General features: G+C 44.0%; 1 protein-coding gene across 2 annotated transcripts in view; it reads left to right on the top strand.

Moving 5' to 3' along the window:
* Positions 1–20,767, top strand: part of PHTF2 (putative homeodomain transcription factor 2) — a 254,818-nt gene that overhangs the window by 100,406 nt on the left and 133,645 nt on the right. For both annotated transcript variants that reach the window (XM_082255148.1, XM_082255147.1), the window contains exon 3: positions 16,431–16,487. In XM_082255148.1, the coding sequence (XP_082111274.1) occupies positions 16,431–16,487 (57 nt within the window). The remainder of the gene's footprint in view (positions 1–16,430; positions 16,488–20,767) is intronic.

Here is a 20,767-nt window from a genome sequence, read left to right as displayed (position 1 = left end):
AGAAAAAATGGAGTTCTCTGCATCCACGATCTTGCTACACTCTGAGTGCGTCTGCACTTGCTTTGAGGAACATCTAAACATAGGAAAAAGTGATCTGTGAGGCATAAAAGTTGTTTATACTCCACAAATAACTTCTTCTGCATATACAGCCGGGGCCAAAAAATTTGCGTATGACACAAATAATAACTTTCACAAAGTCTGCTGCTTCAGTGTTTTTACATCTTTTTGACAGATGTTACTATGTTATACTGAAGTATAATTACAAGCGTTTCATAAGTGTCAAAGGCTTTTATTGACAATTATGAAGTTTATGCAAAGCATCAATATTTGCAGTATTGAGCCTTCTTTTTCAAGTCCTCTGCGATTTGCCTTGGCATGCTGTCAGTTAACTTCTGGTCCACATCCTGACTGATGGCAGCCCATTCTTGCATAATCAATGCTTGAAGTTTCTCAGAATTTGTGGGGGATTTTTTTTTTTTCATCTGCCATTTGAGGATTGACCACAGGTTCTCAAAGGGATTAAGGTCTGGGGAGTTTCCTGACCATGGACCCAAACTTTAGATGTTTTGTTCCCCAAGCCGCTTATTTATAATTTCTGCCTTATGGCAAGGTGCCCAGTCATGCTGGAAAATGCGTTGTTCTCACCAAACTCTTCTTGGATGGTGGGGAGAAGTTGCTCTTGGAGGATGTTTTTGTACCATTTTTTATTCATGGCTGTGTTCTTAGGCAAAATTGTGTGTGAGCCCACTCCCTGGGCTGAGAAGCAACCCCACACATGAATGGTCTCAGGACGCCTTACTGCTGGCTTGACACAGGACTGATGGTAGGTAGCACTCACCTTTTCTTCTTCAGACAAGGTTTTTTTCCAGATGCCCCAAACAATCGGAAAGGGTATTCATTAGAGAAAATGACTTTACCTCAGTCCTCAGCAGTCCAATCCCTGTACCTTTTGCAGAATATCAGTCTGTCCCTGATGTTTTTCCTGGAGAGAAGCGGCTTCTTTGCTGCCCTTCCTGACACCAGTCCATCCTTTAAACATCTTTGCCTCACTCTGCATTCACTGGCATTCCTGAGCAAGCTCTGCACTGGTGGTGCCCCGATCCTGCACCTGAATCAACTGTAGGAGACAGTCCTGGCGCTTGCTGGACTTAATTGGGCCCCTGAAGCCTTCTTCACAAATGCAGTGGAAATTTTTTTTATGGGATTAAGTTCATTTTCATGGCAAAGAGGGACATTGCAAATTATCTGAACGCTCGTCATAACATTCTGGAATATATGCAATTTCTCAAAAGTTTTGGCCACGGCTGTAGAAATGCTAAACTCAGGAGTGCCAGTGAAAATGAGGCCTTATATGGGGGAGGTGGTGGGTGGCCTGTGGCTCACTCTGTACTTCGTAATGTATTTAGTAGACCTATGGGGCCACCTATTACATGTCCATTTTATATGTAAGCCATATCAAGTATTTGCCAAGTGAAACCAAGTTATGGCCAAATAACTAGTGGAGAAGATTTACAGTTCAATCATTGTGACTTGTAATAATGAATGAATAACACATTTTTTTCTGCCTTGTCAGGAGTAAGGACCTAGTTCCTTGCTGGCAAATTTATTTCTTTTAGATCATTTTTCTTTCTCCTGTTTTTCTCTGTGAGATCTACAATCAACTGCCGGACTGGGCGACGGGCTGGATAATCTAAATCCAGTGGTCACCCCAGTCTGGCCAGTAAGCGCACGCAGACCTCAGCTCTGCGCTAGTTTGGCCGCGACATAGCCACACCAGACTGGGGCTAGCCTGTGAGTTAAACCCCTCACGAGGTCTCATTTGACTGGGTCTTGGCTTGAGTCGCAGCCTTCCTTCTGGACGACTGCCCCCCTCCATTTCGATGGCGAGGGGTTCTGTCTAGTGCAGTGGTCGCTAGGTTTTCACCTGCCCCGAGGAGTTTCACCTAACCGTGAAACGAACAGTGGCGTCGCATCAAGCATATGCTGGCGGTGCCTAGGCGGTTTCAATACCGTTACCCCTTTGCGGATCCTGTCGACAATCATTGGACGTGTCGCCAAAGGTGGACCACACTGTTTCCAGGTTAAATAAATCCACGTTGATGCCCGTGGAGGACTCCCCGGTGTTCAAAGACCCGGCGGATAGGCGCATAGAGACGCTTTCCCGCCACATATAGTTGGCGGGCTCCCTGCTCAAACCTGTGTTTGCTTCTGTGATGGTTTCTTAAGCAGTCACTGAATGGTTCAAGGTGCTTAGGCGCACCTTAGTGGCGGAGTTGGTCCCTCCAACTGCCCTTGACCTGGTGTATCAAATGGCCCAGGCCGTGATGTACCTATGTGATGTGGCCTTGGACGAGGTTCCTTTGGTCGCACGGTTGGGGTCGCAATCCCCTGCATTATTTGGCTGAAAAGTTGGTCGGCTGACCACGCGTCTACGAAGACTGTGTCTGATGTCCCTTATTTGGGTAATCAAACTTTTTGGGGATACCTTAGATGAGTTGATCAAGGGTCTTACAGATGCTAGGAGTACCCTTTTGCCCCAAAACTCTAAGGGAAAATCACCCTGCACTAGGCGGGGACCTTCCTTCAAGGCTCATCATGGGTCCTTTTGTGCCTCAGGGGCACAGGAGAAGGATAAGTCCTTCAAGGCCTCAGGCGGTCACAAGAAGCCATGGTCCAGAAAGCCCAAGGCCGTTCAGTCCGGTGTGGCGGCCCAGTCCTTCTCCGCCTAAAGTGACGCCCTCACCCGTTTCAGGGGTGGGGGGACGTCTGCTTTACTTTCGGAAACCCTGGTTGTCCCAAATTTGGGACAGGTGGGTTCACGAACTGATTCCTTCAGGGTACAAGATCGAGTTTCGATCTCGCCCTGTGGACAGGTTCTTTCCATCAAATCTCCGTCTGTCTCCCAATCGTTTAAAGGATCTCAAGGGGGCGTTGCAAGATCTTCTTGCCCAAGGAGGTAATATGCCAGTTCCTCAGCAGGACAGGTTTCATGGGTTCTATTCCAACCTGTTCACGGTGCCCAGAAAGGAGGGAAAAGTGCATCCGATTCTGGACCTCAAGGTGCTGACCTGCTTGTGCAGGTGCAGAAGTTGAGAATGAAGTCTGTTCGCATGATGGTGGCTTCCCTGCATCAGGGGGATTTTCTTGCCTCCATCAACATCAAGGACGCTTACCTTCACGTTCCAATATGTGTCGGTCACCAGCACTTCCTCTGCTTTGCTGCGAAAGAGGAGCACTATCAGTTTGTGGCGTTTTTAACCTTTGGTCTCGCCTCCGCTCCTCAGGTCTTCACGAAAGTGTTGGCCCGGGTGCTAGCATTGTTACATCAGCAGGGGATTGCAGTCCTGGGCTACTTGGATGACCTTCTTCTGTGTGCAGTGTCTCCTACGGCGCTGGAGGAAAACCTGGAGAAAGTTCGGCTGGATTCTGAATCTTTAGAAGTCTGCCTTAGACCTTGATGGTCTAGCTCCATGGAAGGAACCAAGTCTGGACTCAGCCCTAGCCAGAGTACTCCTTCCTCTGGAGAAACTGCAGGCTGCAATTCGCCTCCTGCTGTCCAGCAGATGGTCATTCCTCCGGACTTGCATGCGAGTGCTGGGCCTGATGGTGTCTACCTTCGAGGCAGTCCCGTTTGCACGGTTCCTTACGAGGTCCCTACAAGGGAGATTCTAATCAAATGGGACAAGACTCTACAGTCTCTGGACAACCAAATCCAGCTGAGCCAGGGTGCAAAAGGGTCTCTGATGTGGTGGCTTCGTTCTCTTGCGCTTCGGCAGGGCAAATCCTTCCTCCCCTTGTATCGGACGGTGGTCACCACGGATGCCAGCCTGTCGGGGTGGGGAGGCGTTCGCGACAAACTCTGCTCAGGGGGTCTGAACCCTGGGAGAGTCCAGACTACCAATCAAAATCCTGGAGCTCTGAGTGATCAGGCTGTGCCTTGAACATTGGGCGGATCATCTCCAAGGATGTCCAGTGCGCATTCAATCAGACAATGCCACAGCTGTGGCTTATCTCAACCACCAAGGGGGCACAAGAAATGTCCTGGTAGCTCTGGAGGTAGGTGATACCTTTCTCTGTTACCATTCCTAGATGGATCAGACAGAACATGATTCAGGCTTATAACATCAGGGGTCAGGTTCCTCCTTTCCCTATCAAGGCGAACTCTGCTTAGGCGCTCAGTGCCTCCTGGGCTTCCCGTCATCAGGCGTTGGTGACACAGGTTTGCAAGGCGGCCACCTGCTTGTCGTTGCACATTTTCACAAAGTTCTATAAAGTGGATGGGAGCAGATATTGGGCCCTTAGGATTGGAGGGGAGGACCTCCGGTAGCTCCATTACTACTGTGCAAATGGCTACGCAGATGGATGTGCCTGATCAGCAACACCTGGACTCTGCTAACTTTACAACAATCATGGCTGCCATCTCCACATGTCAAATCACTCTTTAACAGTCAGACCACCTCCAGTCTGACACATATGTCTGATCATAAGGGACTTGGACTCTTTCCATGACCGCATTACCGGAGTCTAGCAGCGGGTCTCTTCAGTGAAAGACCCAAAAGAGAAACCATGCTGCTGACCTCCATATTCTCAAAGCCAAAGTCTGTTATTTAGAGTCACTATCTGAAGATGCAGAGAACTGCCAATGCAGAAATAATCGGTGTATACTGGTCCTCCCAGAATTTGCAGAGGGTTTGGATCCCGCTTCCTTTACTGAGCATATGTTGAAGCAACTGCTTTCCAATGCCACGTTCTCTCCGTGCTTTACTGTTAAGTGTTCTGTAAATTGCTTCTTTAAAGACTGTGATTTGATCCTTCGTTAAGCCTGCTTCCAGTGGGACCTTGTATATGGTAACAGGAAACTACTCCTCCTCCCGGAACCTAGAGATTGAGTAAATCTTGCAATAACATCTGAGCCAAATTGAGGGAGAAAGGGGTTCAAGTACAAATGTTCAAGATGGCGGGATGGTTTGCTTATTCACCTTGCCAGGGGATGAAACGGCCTTGGTAGACACTTTACACAAGTAATGCTGTTTGTTTTCCTTTACCTTGACTATTGCCTAATAGTGTAGTTGATGGACTATATGGAGGCTTGCAAGATTCTTGCCTGATGCTAGCTGCCTAGCTAAAGCGTTGACTATCCATGTGCTACATTTGCTCCTTGATGTATTTGGTATCCTGGCCCTTTTCCGATTTCGGCACAGGTAGACTTACTTCTCCATGGAATTGTTGCAGGACGAGGCTGCAGTATTCTGAGGCTGCAGTATTCTGTTACAGCTAAATTACCTATGTTTTGTTGATAAAACCAAGTTTATGGATGTTACGTTTTTACTCCATTATCTTTTTACTATTGTCAAATTGCTATGATGTTTTTTTTTTAACCTGGTTCGGGGCTGATTGATTATTTTTTACCATTCCAGTCTTACACAATTATGTATTCTGTTTGTACTCCATATATCATGTTTACATATTTTTTGCATGTACAAATAAATGTGGTATTTTTGTCCTGTCAGCCTTGTACAGTCATGTCTCTTACACAAAGTCCCAACCTTTTTTTTAATTGAATTAGGGATGGAGGCGCGCAGCAAATCCCACCGTGCTCCTCATTCAAAGTCCCGCCCTCCCCCTCTCCCAAGTTTGAACCCCCAGCCACTGCTCGGTGATTGCACTATACTTTCATCCGGCTGTTCTGGGCCCTACATTGCCTTAAAGGCTAACTCCACTTTTGTTGGGAAAAAAAATAGCAAACAAAGAAAAAACAATATAGCGTATACAATTGTGACACAAATCATATTGTAATTGAATGTTCTTAACCACTTGCTACCCGCCCGCCGTCAAATGACAGCGGAGCAGTGTAGCTATTGTTCTGGGACGCCGTCATATGACAAGTACAAGGGGAGACAAGTACAAGTAATCAGGGCACTGATCATCAGTGCCCTGATAACACAAAATGTAAATAAACTGCCAATTACTGCCCACCATCAGTGCCCACAGTGCCTGCCATCAGTGCACACAATCAGAGCCCATAGTGCTGCCAGTCAGTGCCCATCAGCACCTGCTCATCTAGGCACTGATGGGCACTGACTGGCAGCACTATGGGCACTGATTGTGGGCACTGATGCTGCCCATCAGTGCCACCAGTCAGTGCCCATCAGTGCTGCCTCTCAGTGCTCATCAGTGGGGCATATTAGTACCTCCTCATCGGTGCCACCTCATCAGTGCCGCCTCATCAGCGCACATCAGTGAAGGAGAAAAATTATTTATTTTACTCACAGAAAATAAGAACTTTTTCTTTTTTTTTAATTTTCTGTCTTTTTTTTTTTTTTTTTTTTTCTTTTTTTAGTGTAAGAAATAAAAACCCCAGAGGTGATTAAATACCACCAAAAGAAAGCTCTATTTTGTGTGAAAAAAACATTATAAAAATTTCAAATGTGTACAGTGTAGCATTACCGTGCAATTTTCATTCAAAGTGTGACCGCGCTGAAAGCTGAAAATTGGCCTTGGCAGAAAGGGGGTGAAAGTGCACTGTAGGCAAGTGGTTAAAAATGACCTTTCCTTTTCAATCTGCAGCTGTTGTAATTTCCTGAAAATACAATACAATATGGCTACCTGGAGCTGCTCTGTACACAGAATGTGTACTGACCACCCCCAGAAACATAATTCCCTTCTTGTGTGATTGGCTCACCAATTTTCCCAGAAGTCTGCCAATGGCTCATCAATTTTCCCAGAAGTCTGCCAAAGATACAAGTCAGATTTCTGGCATCCCCTGCAACAAAAATGTAATTTCTCTATCGCTCATTGACAGACGTAGTCTTCTTGATTCTCAAGAGCTGGGTTATGTTGTCTCCGCAGGAGTAGGACTAGGCAGAAAAACAAAACGTTCTGGCTCCACCTTAGGGGCAGTCCCTGAGGGTATATCCTCCCTCTCTCTGCTACAGGGAATCAGTTTTTTTCTGTCTAGTTCCTACCAAAAGTGGTTTCAGAATTTCATCTGAATGAAGAAATTGTATTACCTTCCCTGTGTCCTAAGCCCAGTCATCCTCGGGAGTTTGCTTTACACTCCTTGGATGTGGTCCGGGCGATCAGGGTATACTTAAAAACGACAGACTCGTTTCGCAAGACGGATTCACTTTTTGTGATCCCGGATGGACCCAAAAAGGGGTTGCCTGCATCTGCCGCGACCATTTCCAAATGGATCAGACAGACGGTGGTACAGGCTTATTCTATTAAGGGTCGGGAGCCCCCGTTCCCTGTTAAGGCGCACTCCACTCGGGCACTTAGTGCGTCATGGGCCTTTCGCCATCAGGCGTCAGTGGTCCAGGTGTGCAAGGCGGCTACCTGGTCGTCGGTGCATACCTTTACAAAACATTATAAAGTTGATGTAATGGCATCATCTGATGCCGTGTTTGGCCGCAAGGTTTTGCAGGCCGCCATTTGAGGAGACCAGTGGTCTGCCTCGAGGGTTTTTTCCGTTGGAAATTTTTCTTTTGTGTCTCATTCTTTGTTTATAATGAGCCTTTAAAACTTCTAGTTTGGCACCGGTTGGGCCTTCTAGATTGGATTTTGATTTTTGTCAATCCCACCCCTCATTTGTGGCACTGCTTCTGGATGTCCCAGCTCTTGAGAATCAAGAAGACTACGTCTGTCAATGAGCGATAGAGAAAAATGGATTTTTGTAAGATCTTACCGTAAAATCCTTTTCTCTTAAGCTCATTGACAGACGTAGTACCCGCCCCTCTATCATTGATTTGGGTTGGGTTAAATTCTCTGTTACTGCTTTAGAACAGAACTGATTCCCTGTAGCAGAGAGAGGGAGGATATACCCTCAGGGACTGCCCCTAAGGTGGAGCCAGAACATTTTGTCTTTCTGCCTAGTCCTACTCCTGCGGAGACAACATAACCCAGCTCTTGAGAATCAAGAAGACTACGTCTGTCAATGAGCTTAAGAGAAAAGGATTTTACGGTAAGATCTTACAAAAATCCATTTATTTGGTGAGATACTCCCAATAGGAACACGTCTAAAGGGATGCAGGCACAGCAGCTTTCCTCGATAGAGCCCTGCAGCTGCCATAGCTGACAGATAATTATGAAACCACTCCCATTTGACCCACTCAGCACAGAGGCGCCGAATCTGCAACAAAGTTTGTTAAAATCCTTGTAATGTACATAGACCACCCAGAGGGAAATGTTTTTTTCTCAATAAAAGTGCAGTTACGCTTTAAGTGTTTTTGGACTTCCATGCTTTTTAGTTAAAGGTTGTGTCTCAGGCTTCCCAATGTTTTGGTGGGGGGGGTTTGCGTTTTTTGTTATGGTTTCTGTTCGGCCTTCTAATGCAGCATATTTTCTTTTCTGTTGTATATCCCACCTTGCTTTTGTGACCTAGGGCAATATGTTGAGGTGTACAGTGCCTTGCGAAAGTATTCGGCCCCCTTGAACTTTGCGAACTTTTGCCACATTTCAGGCTTCAAACATAAAGATATAAAACTGTATTTTTTGTGAAGAATCAACAACAAGTGGGACACAATCATGCAGTGGAACGAAATTTATTGGATATTTCAAACTTTTTTAACAAATAAAAAATTGAAAAATTGGGCGTGCAAAATTTATTCAGCCCCCTTAAGTTAATACTTTGTAGCGCCATCTTTTGCTGTGATTACAGCTGTAAGTCGCTTGGGGTATGTCTCTATCAGTTTTGCACATCGAGAGACTGAAATTTTTGCCCATTCCGCCTTGCAAAACAGCTCGAGCCAAGTGAGGATGGATGGAGAGCGTTTGTGAACAGCAGTTTTCAGTTCTTTCCACAGATTCTCGATTGGATTCAGGTCTGGACTTTGACTTGGCCATTCTAACACCTGGATATGTTTATTTGTGAACCATTCCATTGTGGATTTTGCTTTATGTTTTGGATCATTGTCTTGTTGGAAGACAAATCTCCGTCCCAGTCTCAGGTCTTTTGCAGACTCCCATCAGGTTTTCTTCCAGAATGGTCCTGTATTTGGCTCCATCCATCTTCCCATCAATTTTAACCATCTTCCCTGTCCCTGCTGAAGAAAAGCAGGCCCAAACCATGATGCTGCTACCACCATGTTTGACAGTGGGGATGGTGTGTTCAGGGTGATGAGCTGTGTTGCTTTTACGCCAAACATACCGTTTTGCATTTTTGCCAAAATGTTCGATTTTGGTTTCATCTGACCAGAGCATCTTCTTCCACATGTTTGGTGCGTCTCCCAGGTGGCTTGTGGCAAACATTAAACTACACTTTTTATGGATATCTTTAAGAAATGGCTTTCTACTTGCCACTCTTCCATAAAGGCCAGATTTGTGCATTATACAACTGATTGTTGTCCTACGGACAGAGTCTCCCACCTCAGCTGTAGATCTCTGCAGTTCATCCAGAGTGATCATGGGCCTCTTGACTGCATCTCTGATCAGTCTTCTCCATGTATGAGCTGAAATAGAGGGACGGCCAGGTCTTCATAGATTTGCAGTGGTCTGATACTCCCATTTCAATATTATCACTTGCACAGTGCTCCTTGGGATGTTTAAAGCTTGGGAAATCTTTTTGTATCCAAACCTGGCTTTAAACTTCTCCAACAGTATCTCGGACCTGCCTGGTGTGTTCCTTGTTCTTCATGATGCTCTCTGCGCTTTAAACGGACCTCTGAGACTATCACAGTGCAGGTGCATTTATACAGAGACTTGATTACACACAGGTGGATTCTATTTATCATTATTAGTCATTTAGGTCAACATTGGATCATTCAGAGATCCTCACTGAACTTCTGGAGAGAGTTTGCTGCACTGAAAGTAAATGGGCTGAATAATTTTGCACGCCCAATTTTTCAGTTTCTTATTTGTTAACAAAGTTTGAAATATCCAATAAATTTTGTTCCATTTCATGATTGTGTCCCACTTGTTGATTCTTCACAAAAAATTACAGTTTTATATCTTTATGTTTGAAGCCTGAAATGTGGCAAAAGGTCGCAAAGTTCAAGGGGGCCGAATACTTTCGCAAGGCACTGTATACTGTATATCCTGTCTGTATATTCTGTCCAGGTTCAACCCCTGGTCATTTTCTGTTACACGTACCAATTACGCATCTCTGTTATGTCCTCTTGTACTATATCGGCGCCTCATGGAGATAGCCTCATGGAGGTTGGAATTCGCCTGTTAAACGTTCCTTAACAGTAAAATCCTTAAAAATTACTGTCCCCGGATTTGTATCCTGCAAGAAACCTACCTGATCGGTAGTAAGGTTTTTTTTGCTTGAAAAAACCCTGGGGGTGGGACACCACTATCACTCCATTAATTTCAATTACTCTAGAGGAATGAGTCTCCTGGTACAGAATTCTCTTTTCGGTTGCTGCACCTGGCGTTGGACTCGGAACATAGACATGTTACTACTCATGCCATTGTAGACTCTTTGTTTTGTTTTGTGCCTTCACCGCCTTACTTTTTCGATTCAGCTGTTCCATAATATTGTGGCACGCCTGACAGCCTACTCTACTAACCATATCTTGATTTTGGGTGACTGTAGTATATCCTCTGATCTTATGGCCAGGGCTAAGGCTTCCTGTCTCACTGATGTCTGGAGATGGCGGAACCTTTCTTGTGTGGGCTGGGAAAATAACTCCTCTTCCTAAGTTGACATTACAATTTCCCCTGTTACAAGGGTACCTGCCCGTTCCATATTTTCAGCTGTACTTTTGGGCAGCAGTACTGACAACAGTCCTAGAAACAACCCATCACTTACCGTGGAGGCTGCCCTCTTACGATCATATGGTACTCGAAGTAACTTAGTCTTTTAGTGGCCTTATATCTAGTTTGGTGGTCCCCAGCCCAATGAGGACTACCCTTGTAGTCTGGCATAATGTGAGGCCCATATATTGTTCTCCTTTGACCTTCGTGCCACACATACCCCTGTGAGGTAATCCCTCTCTCTTCCATCCACGTAGTATCCCAGACCCGGGGCTGTGGGTGGTTTGTGGAGTAGTCAGTCTGAAGCATTTTATATGAGATGGAAGACTGATGGGATTCTCTGACCTCAAAGCCAAGTATGATCTTCCTAGTAGGTACTGGCAGTTGAGATATGCAGTCCAGATGCAATTCTTAGCCCCTGGTATTTAGAAGTCTGACCCTATCAAGCAGCTGCTCACCTTAAGTATGTTGGGTAAACCATTACCCACTTTATACCTGAGGCTCTCCCTAACTTATGCTACTAACCTAACAAAAATGGGAAGTTGGTAGCTATTTTTCATTCAACCGATACTTCCTTTACATGTTGGCCCTCCTCTGTTGGCTCCTTTCTGTAATATGATATAGACATGCCCCTCCCTTAGACCTTTCTAGGTGGAGGTGATGGCTGACCTTAACAGGTTGTGTGATTCGACCGTCTGTTTGAACTCCAACTAAGTCCTGTTTGGTATCTTGGACGGGGTGGACTTAGGTTATTATTTTAAACTGTTTATCTTTTTTGCTACTCTTTATGCCTGCAGAGTGATCCTTTAAAAGTGGAAGTCACCTCAGCCCCTACTGTGGCCTCATAGTGTGTCACTATCGATTTTTAATACCGATGGTAAAATTAACCTATGCGAGTAGGAAACTGCCCCCATATTTAATTCATTATTCTACCTAAAGGTGCCTCACCTAGTGAATATTGCAGCACTCCGTCTTCTTCTATGACTATCTTCTACCCTTTCCTCCCCTCTGTGTACGGTATCCCTTTTAACTTTTTATCCTCCTCCGGCCAACCTGTTTATTTTTTCCTCCTTGCAGACTTGTAAAATGTCTTTATCACCACACTGCTTTCTCCATATTTACTACTATTTGTTCTACCATGACCTCGGAAAACTTTTTTTTTTTTTTCCTAGTTCAGTTTAGAATACTTGCCAATCCCTTTTAGGTGGTCCTTTCCAAGAAGAAAATGCCTAATGGCTTAGGTGGTCTATATTTTGTTTTGTTGTATGACAGTGTGTGTTTTCATTGCTTGTATCTTACTGGTAGGCTTCTTCATCTACATTTCTACTTGTAAAAACTAAATGAAAACTAAAGGATTTGTAGTACATCTTGGCATATATGCTTCTTAAATAAAGATGTGCACAGATACTGATGAGATGGATGCCTATGCAGATTCCGTCTTTGGTAATGACCACAAATATTTGTTTCAGCCGCTGAAAGAGTTAACATATCGGAACGTAAAGGCTTATTTACAAAGCTAACTAAGATGGGAAAGACATGCTTCATGAAAGATTGATTGTTTCCACTGCTGTTGCAAAGGTTTAGGAATATTCATTGACATTCGAACTTTGTTATCTTAAGTTCATGTTTGTTTTCTGATAAGTATATGTTAGATTATCTTTTATAAAACCAAATAAAAAGAAAGCAATTGCTTAAATATATTGATTTTTTTTTTTATAGTCTAATGCTTTCTTTATAAAGTTGATTCTCAAGCAAGAGTTTATTGGGTTTCATTGCTAATGTTTTACTGCATTCATTTTGCAGTTTAGAAACACTCCCAAGTACCAGAATTATCTTAGCAGAATGGTATTTATTGGACAGCAAAATGGAACTGCTCCTAGATTTTGTGTAATGCTCAAGGAAAATATTCAGGTTTTCGCGGGCAATTTTCTGGGACAATGGCTGGTGTTGGCGCTTCAATCATCACGACACCATGGTAGATATGGGATGATTGAAGCACATTACTTCTATTAATACATTGTAATATACAGTGAAATAGTTCATTTCACCATAATGCAGAATCAGTGGGAATCCTGAGCATGTCCCTTGCCACCGTTGCCTCCCACCACATGCAGCTTGTCACTTGCCATGTTGCCTGCCACCACATGCAGCTTGTCACTTGCCAATGTCACCAGCCACCAGATGCAGCTTGTCACTTGCCAATGTCACCAGCCACCAAATGCAGCTTGTCACTTGCCACTTCACCTGCCATCAGATGCAGATTGTCATGTCACCTGCCTTCAGATGCAGCTTTTCACTTGCCACGTCGCGTGCCACCAGGTGCATATTGCCACTTGCCACGTCCCTGCCATCTGATGCGGATTATCACTTACGTCGCCTGCCATCAGACACAGATTGTCACTTGTCAAGTCGCCTGCCACCAGACACAGATTGTCACTTGCCATGTTGCCTGCCACCAGATGCGGATTGTCACTATCCTGCCGCTAGCTGAAGCTTCCCAATGTTGCCTGTCACCAAAAAATACCAAATGTAGCTTGTCTCTTTTAAAATGTAAAATTGGTGGCAGGCAACAGTGAAAGCTGAGAAGGAGGCTTCTGTGCATATGCACATTGGCTGGATCCCAGAGTGAGGGCGTGCAGTGAGAGATGTCATCTCTCTACTCGATCATGGTTGCACAGAACATAGCCGCCTTCGCGACTGTACTGCTTGACGGTTGTCTATGTCTATCACCCACTCTGTGGAATCCGCTCTGTTTCTCTTTTAATTGTGCAGGTTTTGTACAAATTTGAAAAAAATGGTCAAAACTCCTTGTGGATAAGCTTCCCAGGCCCCTGGATCACAGGTGGCAATAACCGTGGCAAAAAAACACACTCCCTCCATATGCTTGCATGTACACACGTGAAGCAGCAGCTCATTTTCTGATGCTCTCAGAAATTGCCCTCTCTTTTCTGTTATTCCAGTGACTAAGCTATATAGTCTGCAGGATAAAATCTTACAGTGGTTGTAAAGTCAAAAATGTATTTTTTTTAAAAAATAAAAACAAGGTTTTTACTTACCTGCTGTGTGCAATAGTATTGGACAGAGCGGCCCCGAACCTTCTCTTCTGGGGTCACTTGCTGAAGCTCTTGGCTTCTCCTTTTTTTTTTTTTGTATGCCCACATAGATGTGTGTGCCCCCATTGGAAGCCTCTTGCTTCCTTCTCCCCCCCTTCCTGGCTGTCCCCGCCCCTGCCCTATGATTGGGACGAGCGGGTCCACCTGTACATCGACGTCATGCCGCACCTCTAGCGCTGTGCGTCAGTGCTATCACTGACGTACCCGCGCCATTACGTGCTGTTACATCTGCGGGGCGGGGAGGCCCGCTTTTTAGCATGCCTCTCCATTACAAGATCACAGAAGCTTCAGCTCTGTTCGATCTGCCTTCACCCGCTGCATGACGTTAGGGTCCCTCTTTTGCTGCCGGCTGCGGAGGATCCTGTCAGGTTAGTCACTGGGATTGTTCCACCCTTCCCCCTCACACAAACTCCCCCCCCCCCCCCCCTTTCCCACACTCATTTCCCCCAGACTAACACACATCCATTTCTCACTTTTTCACCCTGCACACCACGTTCTATCACACACGGTTTCTCTGCACTATGTCTTGGTTTCTGGGTGCTCCCCCCCTCCTTTTTCCTCTGCCCTTTCCTCCCCGCTGTTCCTCTTCCCCCCCCCCCCTCCTCATTCCCTCCTTTCCTTCCCTTCTCTTTTCCCCTCCTCTCTTCATTCCCCCTTTCACTCTCCTCACACCCCTTCCGGTATCCCATACAAACATCACACCAGCCCTTCCCACCTGGTACAAATTATACCAGTGTATTACCACTGTGAGCACATATGCCACATCTTCACTACTTTGTTTTTTTAAATATATATACAACAGGTTTGGAAGGCCTTTCCTTACACATACACTTCCCTGCCATGGGCCCCCCTCTGTATTTGCCGGCACTCTGGGACCCTTCAGCTCCCGGGTCAGACATGACGCACCGCTGCTCTATAGGAGTCCACTTTTGCCATTTGAGCCTTTTTGACCGGTGAGTATACAGTACTCCCACAGCTCTTATCATTTTTGTCTAAACCTTTTTCATATTTTAATTTATCCTTATTTGCACCCTGTAACATTGTTTCTTTGTAGTGACATTTTGATTACATTGATCTCTGAAGAAGGGAGACTGCTCCCGAAACGCGTCAGATCACAAACAATATATACTCTACTGCGATGTCATCCTATTACAACATTTCTGCCATTAATTCAAGAGGCTACACCAAGGTGTCAATCAAAAATGTTAATATATCCTATTGCATTACTCATGTTACATGTCATATGTATTTCAAGCCATTGAGCTATCATATGTGCCATTGAGCATATGTTGTCGTTTTTATACATTATGTAATAAAATCAATTTTTATTCATATATTGTGCATGATATTCATTTCCAGCCACTGAGCACGTACCTCATACAAAGTCCCGCGGGCCAATTTCTTTGTGTTGACATATATATTTAGGGATGGAAACCAGATCATTACCCTTTTTGCTTGCTATGGGGGCACACATGCAAGCTTGCTCCCAAGCCGGTCTGCGTGCATCCATAGACACACACAGCACAGCTCGGCCCCACCCCCTGCTCTTTCTGCACAGGATTTTATTGACCGCAGCAGGAGTCAGTGGCTTCCACTGCTGCTTGATCCTCCTGTGCGAAGAGAAAAGGGGGAGAAAAACTGCAGCCTGCTAATAGAAGTGTTTTTTTTTTTTTTTTGTACTAAAATACACGTTCTACTTACCTGTTCTGTTCACAGCAGCACTGATCCTCTTCTTCTTTGTTTCACCTGGCACTTCTTCTAGCTCATCCTCCTCGGTGAGTGCTCCCATAGAAAGCTGCTTTCTATTTTGTGATACTGTAGAATATTTATGACAATACATCAATTGTTACTGTTGAAAAGAAAACCTTGGAAGGCGGAGTTCCAGACGTTTCTGTGTTTATTACGTACATAAAGTATAGCTGCTGACGTTTAATAATCACACCCTCACTTGTCCCAAGATCCAGCGATGCGGCTGTCTGAAGCCTCGCTTCTCTCCCTCTCCTCTTGGCATCACTAGTGTGGGCACCTGGCTGTGACAGCTTGTGGCTTCACAGCCAGGTGCGCACTGCGCATGCACAAATCGCCCTGCACATCCTGAATGGCCAGGCAATCTTCTGGGACCTCTGACGTGTCCCAGAAGATTGCAGGGAAGGAGGGGTAGAGGAAAACTTCTGCTCAAGCTGCCTAGGCAGCCCAAGTGGAAGTGGGAGCAGGTACCTGTCAAAACTAGGCACCTGCTCCCCCCCCCCAAAAAAAAAAAAAAAATTACATGCTGAATGTGGCATGTCAGGGGGTTAGGAGTGGAACTTCTGCTTCAACTTAACTACTTGTTAAAGAGATCAGCTGACAGACACTGAATAGTGATAGGCTTGTATAATAGGGGCTGTATGTTGGTCCTGATCAGTTCAGAACAATCAGGTATGTATGGCAAGGCAAGTTTTCTTTGTTTTTTGTTCTTTTTTTTTTTTTTTTTTTTCTTTTATTCCATTTTCTTGTACAAGTTTGAATTTTGAAGAGACCATTATTATTACTAAAATAGTTGAATTTTATTAATATGCACATACTCTATTATAATTGAAGTTCATTTGCTATTTCATAATTACCAATCATTTTTCTTTTTAGATTGGAGCATACGACCAGCAAATATGGGAAAAATCTGTAGAACAAAGAGAAATAAAGGTAAGGTTGCCAGGCGCTTATTTTGTTTACCGAAAGAAAATGATAGAGCTAATGTTCAAAACGAAGTTCATAGAGAGCATTTCTGTGATCATCCGGACGCTGTAAAGCTTCTAGATTTGCTGATACCACAATAAAAGCGTGTAAGCAGTTTTATAGATCAGTCTTGGTGACCACGTGTTTTACATATAACCTGAATCCGGATCATGTATTTTCCACTTCACCAGAAGCAAGGACATTATCCTGTATCTGTGTTTTAATGAGATGCTTTTTGAAGAGGAAAAAAAATGCTCCAAATGAGGTCCCTATAATTGCTTTTATCTAGAATGTTTGAGTTCAGCCTTTGGCCCCTTTCACAAAGGCTGTCTGATCAGGTCCACCTGTCAGTTTTTCAGGCGGACCTGAATGAACCATCCATTCACCCCTATGGAGCGGCAGTGTCTGCTGGCACCCGCTGCTATCCAATTCCAAATCCAGACAGAGGGTGGTCCTGTTTTGCATCCATCTGGCAGATTGGATGGGATCCGATGAAAACAAACAATTCGTCCGTTTTCATCCGATCTCCCATAGAGAAGAGCGGGACTGTGACAGAGACGGATCTGTCATCTGCCTGATCAGCGGAGCGATCCCTGCTGAGTCAAACAGATCTGCTCCATGTGAAAGTTGCCTGAAAGTGATATTAAAGGCCATATTAAAAAAAAAAAACCAAAACAAAAAACTCGTCATACTTGCAATCTCTGTGAAGTGGTTTTGCACAGAGCAGCCCTAAACCTCCTCTGGTCCCCCAATGGTGCTCCTTTTCCCTCCCCCCTGTTGAGTGCCCCCAGATCAACCAGCTTGCAATGGGGGCACCCAAGCAGGTGCGCTCTCGAGCCACTGCTCTGCATGTCAATTCAGACACAAAGCCGTGACTCAACCTCTCCGCCTCTTTCTGCTTATTGGTTGACTGGCTGTGAGTGTCTCTGCCAACGAGGGAGAGTCCCCAGAGAACCCATTCTCTTGTGCACATCGCTGGATCTGGAGGGAGCTCAGGTAAGTGTTTGGGGGAGCTACTGAACACACAAGGTTTTTTTACTAAAAAACCTTCAGCCATTAGAACCACTTTAATTCTGTCTACAGATAGTTGTATTTCCTAAAGAGAAGATTTTTTGACTAGGTTATTTGCAGATTGATAGTGATAGTTTGGCTGGTCACATGAGCCCAGGGATACAATATTTTAAAATATATTTTTTTTTTTCTGGCTTGCAAATGATTAGCACACACAAGTTTAGTCCACTGGCCTTCAAATAAATATTGTTACTATAAGAAAAAAATAAACATTCGATTTTGCACTCCCTTTAGATTTCAAATGAGTTTGTAGTACCCAGATAATAAAATGAATAAAATGTAACTCAAAAAATGTATGTAATGTTTTTCTAAGTAAAATCACCAGTTGTTGGTGTTACATTTTGTTAGTATTCTAGTGTTTGTTTAAGCCAGCATAATTGTATTGATGCTGTTCTTTTATGATACTTTTTGTATACAGTTCATTAAATTGGTGAGTAGAAAACCTTGCATAGTCTGCAGTTTGTGGTGCCTAACTGGGAATGTCCTGAGCAATTCTAGTATCATTGTAAAGTGCTGATAAAACAACCACAGTATTGTCCATGATTTGCAGATTTTGAAGTGTCTTTTTAACAATTGTCCTTTTGCAATTCAATTTGCCTAACTGTCTTAGTAAACTAAATTGCTAAATCACAACTGAAATTGCATGCCAGAGTTTTGGTAAAGTTGTGGTTTGTTATAGCACTGAATTATATTAAAATGAGTGGATACTTACATAATGTTAAATGGACTGAGCTCTCAATAAAAGCTTTAAGTTACTAACTGTGATTGCCATACCCGTTTCTTAACCTATGTTTTGGCATTGCAATATTGTATAGACTGACTGCATGTGGTAAATTCACACTTGTTCCTTCAAGCATGACATGTTCAATAGGGCCTCAATCTTTGTAATTTCTAGGTAGATGTAGTAATGCTTATACCCAGCTGGTATATATTTTTCAAAGTATAAATAAGGAGGGTTATAATAAACCCCTGTTTTTTTGCCATATGTGTCCCATTGGGGAGATTTCACTTCACTTCCTGTCCCCTAGCCAAACAGGAAGTGAGGTAATCTTGTTGTGTCTCCAGAACTAGTGGCCCTATTGGAAGATTTCTCCTCTTAGTTTTCTGATGCCAATGCAAATTTGGGATATTCTTTCACTTTCGATGATCACGGTAAACAGGACAACTAGAGAGGGTGAATTTCCTCAACAGGAACACAGATTGCAGTAAAACCTGAGTTCTGATCTCTCACCACAAAAAGTTTGACTTTATAAGTTCATACACTGCCCTCCCTGGTGGGGAGGTATTCTTTCACAATTCAGTTCAAAGGCAAGTTCTGTGCAACCATAAAATAATAATTCCTACGTCTTAAAAAGTATGATGTGCTATTTAACCACTTCCCACCCAAGGACGTTGAGTTTCTGTGGTTCTACCAGGATAATGCCGGTACCTACAGTCATCCTGGTATCATTGTTTTAAGCCAGCAATTCTCTACAATGCAGAAGTGATCAGAGTGGCTAATTAGCCACTCGATCACTTCTGTGGGTGGCAGAATGGGGGCTCACCCACCTCCGCCTCTCTAGGGCTCTCCAGTCCCATCGCGGATGCCGGGAGCAATGCGGCTGGCGGTAATGGCTGCCCTGTACAGAGAGAAAGAGGAACTGATGTCGCTACCCTCACTCTGTAACCCAGGAAACCGAGAACGACGAATAATTAGTCACTTCTGGTTCCACCCCTTTGTTTACCTGGCCACCAGTGCCCAGGAAAGCAGCCGATCAGACCAATCTGTGTCTGATTGGCTGCATGGTGGGCCAGAGGAGAGTTTTGGGGTCTCATAGACCATAAAGAGGACCTGCCACAGCCCATGCTGTAAAAAGGGATGATGTTCTTCCCTTGTGATGACATTAAAATTTGTACAAAAAAAAAAAATAAATGAAAAAATTGTATATATAAAAAAAAAAAAAAAAATTGAAAGCTCCTCTGTCCCACCGTGCTTACGCCCGAACGCATACAATACTCCCGAATGCATATGTAAATGGTGATCGCACCACACATGTGAGGTATTATCGCGAATGTCAGAGCAAGAGCAATAATTCTAGCACCAGACCTCCAGTACAGCTCTAAACTGGTAGCCTGTGAAGGTGTTTAAAGCGTGGCATATGGAGAATTTTAAGCGCCCTAGTTTTCTGCTATTCCACAGGCAGGCGCAATTTTTAAAGCGTGACATGTTATGTATAAATTTACTTGGCATAACATCATCATCTTTCACATACAAAACAATTGGGCTAACTTGACTTTTTTTTTTTTTTTTTTTAATTAATGAATGTGTTTTTTCCCCCCAAAAAATTGCGGTTAAAAAAACGCTGCGCAAATACCATGTGACCTAAAAAGATTGCAACACACACCATTTTATTCTGTCGGGTCTCTGCTAAAAATATATATCTATATAATTTTTGGGGGTTCTTTCTAGCAAAAAAAATTTGATTTTTACATGTTGAAGCGAAGTGTCAGAATAGGCTTGGGAAGGAGGCGGTTAACTTATAGAGAAAGGGCGAAGGAGATTTATAGTAATAAACTTTAAACAGAAGATGTTTTTGAGTGTTTTTAAATATTCAGTGCAAAAAATATATACAAGCTGCAACAATATATATCCACTTAATCCAATTTCTTTTTACGCATTCCACTGTGTTGCTACTGCACATTACAGATAGCTATTTTACTTATGCATCACAGGCGTGAGCTCTGAAATGCTAAGCTCCAAGCTCCTGCATTAGGGATAAGGAAAGGCATGTGAAGGGGTTTGAATCGGAGAAGGAGCTCGCTCCTGTGATGGTGGAGGCGAGTAGTAATGACTAGGCCTCTTTTTATTATGGCATTATTCAACTTTAGTCAGAGCTGTACAATTTGTTTCTATCTACAGAAACCTCTTGTCTGTATAGGCAGTCTATTGGTAAATGTGAACTAACACGTTAAACCATTGAGATCATTGCAAGGATAGTAGGGAAAATCACTTTTACAAATTTGCTCATTTGGCATGAGCTTTGGTGCCGGTTCACACTATAGTGATGTCAGACATTGCATGTGGTTCGCACCGCACTGCTATGCAAATCACATGCGATGTCTGTGCGATGCGAATTCAGCCATACAGATTGTATGGCTGAATTCGCACCCTTTTCAGACCAAAGTCGTGTAGGACC

Source organism: Pelophylax lessonae (genome assembly GCF_965119305.1).
Source record: "Pelophylax lessonae genome assembly, chromosome: 4".
In the NCBI taxonomy this organism is placed as follows: domain Eukaryota; kingdom Metazoa; phylum Chordata; class Amphibia; order Anura; family Ranidae; genus Pelophylax; species Pelophylax lessonae.
Note: the sequence above shows the minus strand (reverse complement) of the source record. Positions and strands in the feature narration are given on the sequence as shown.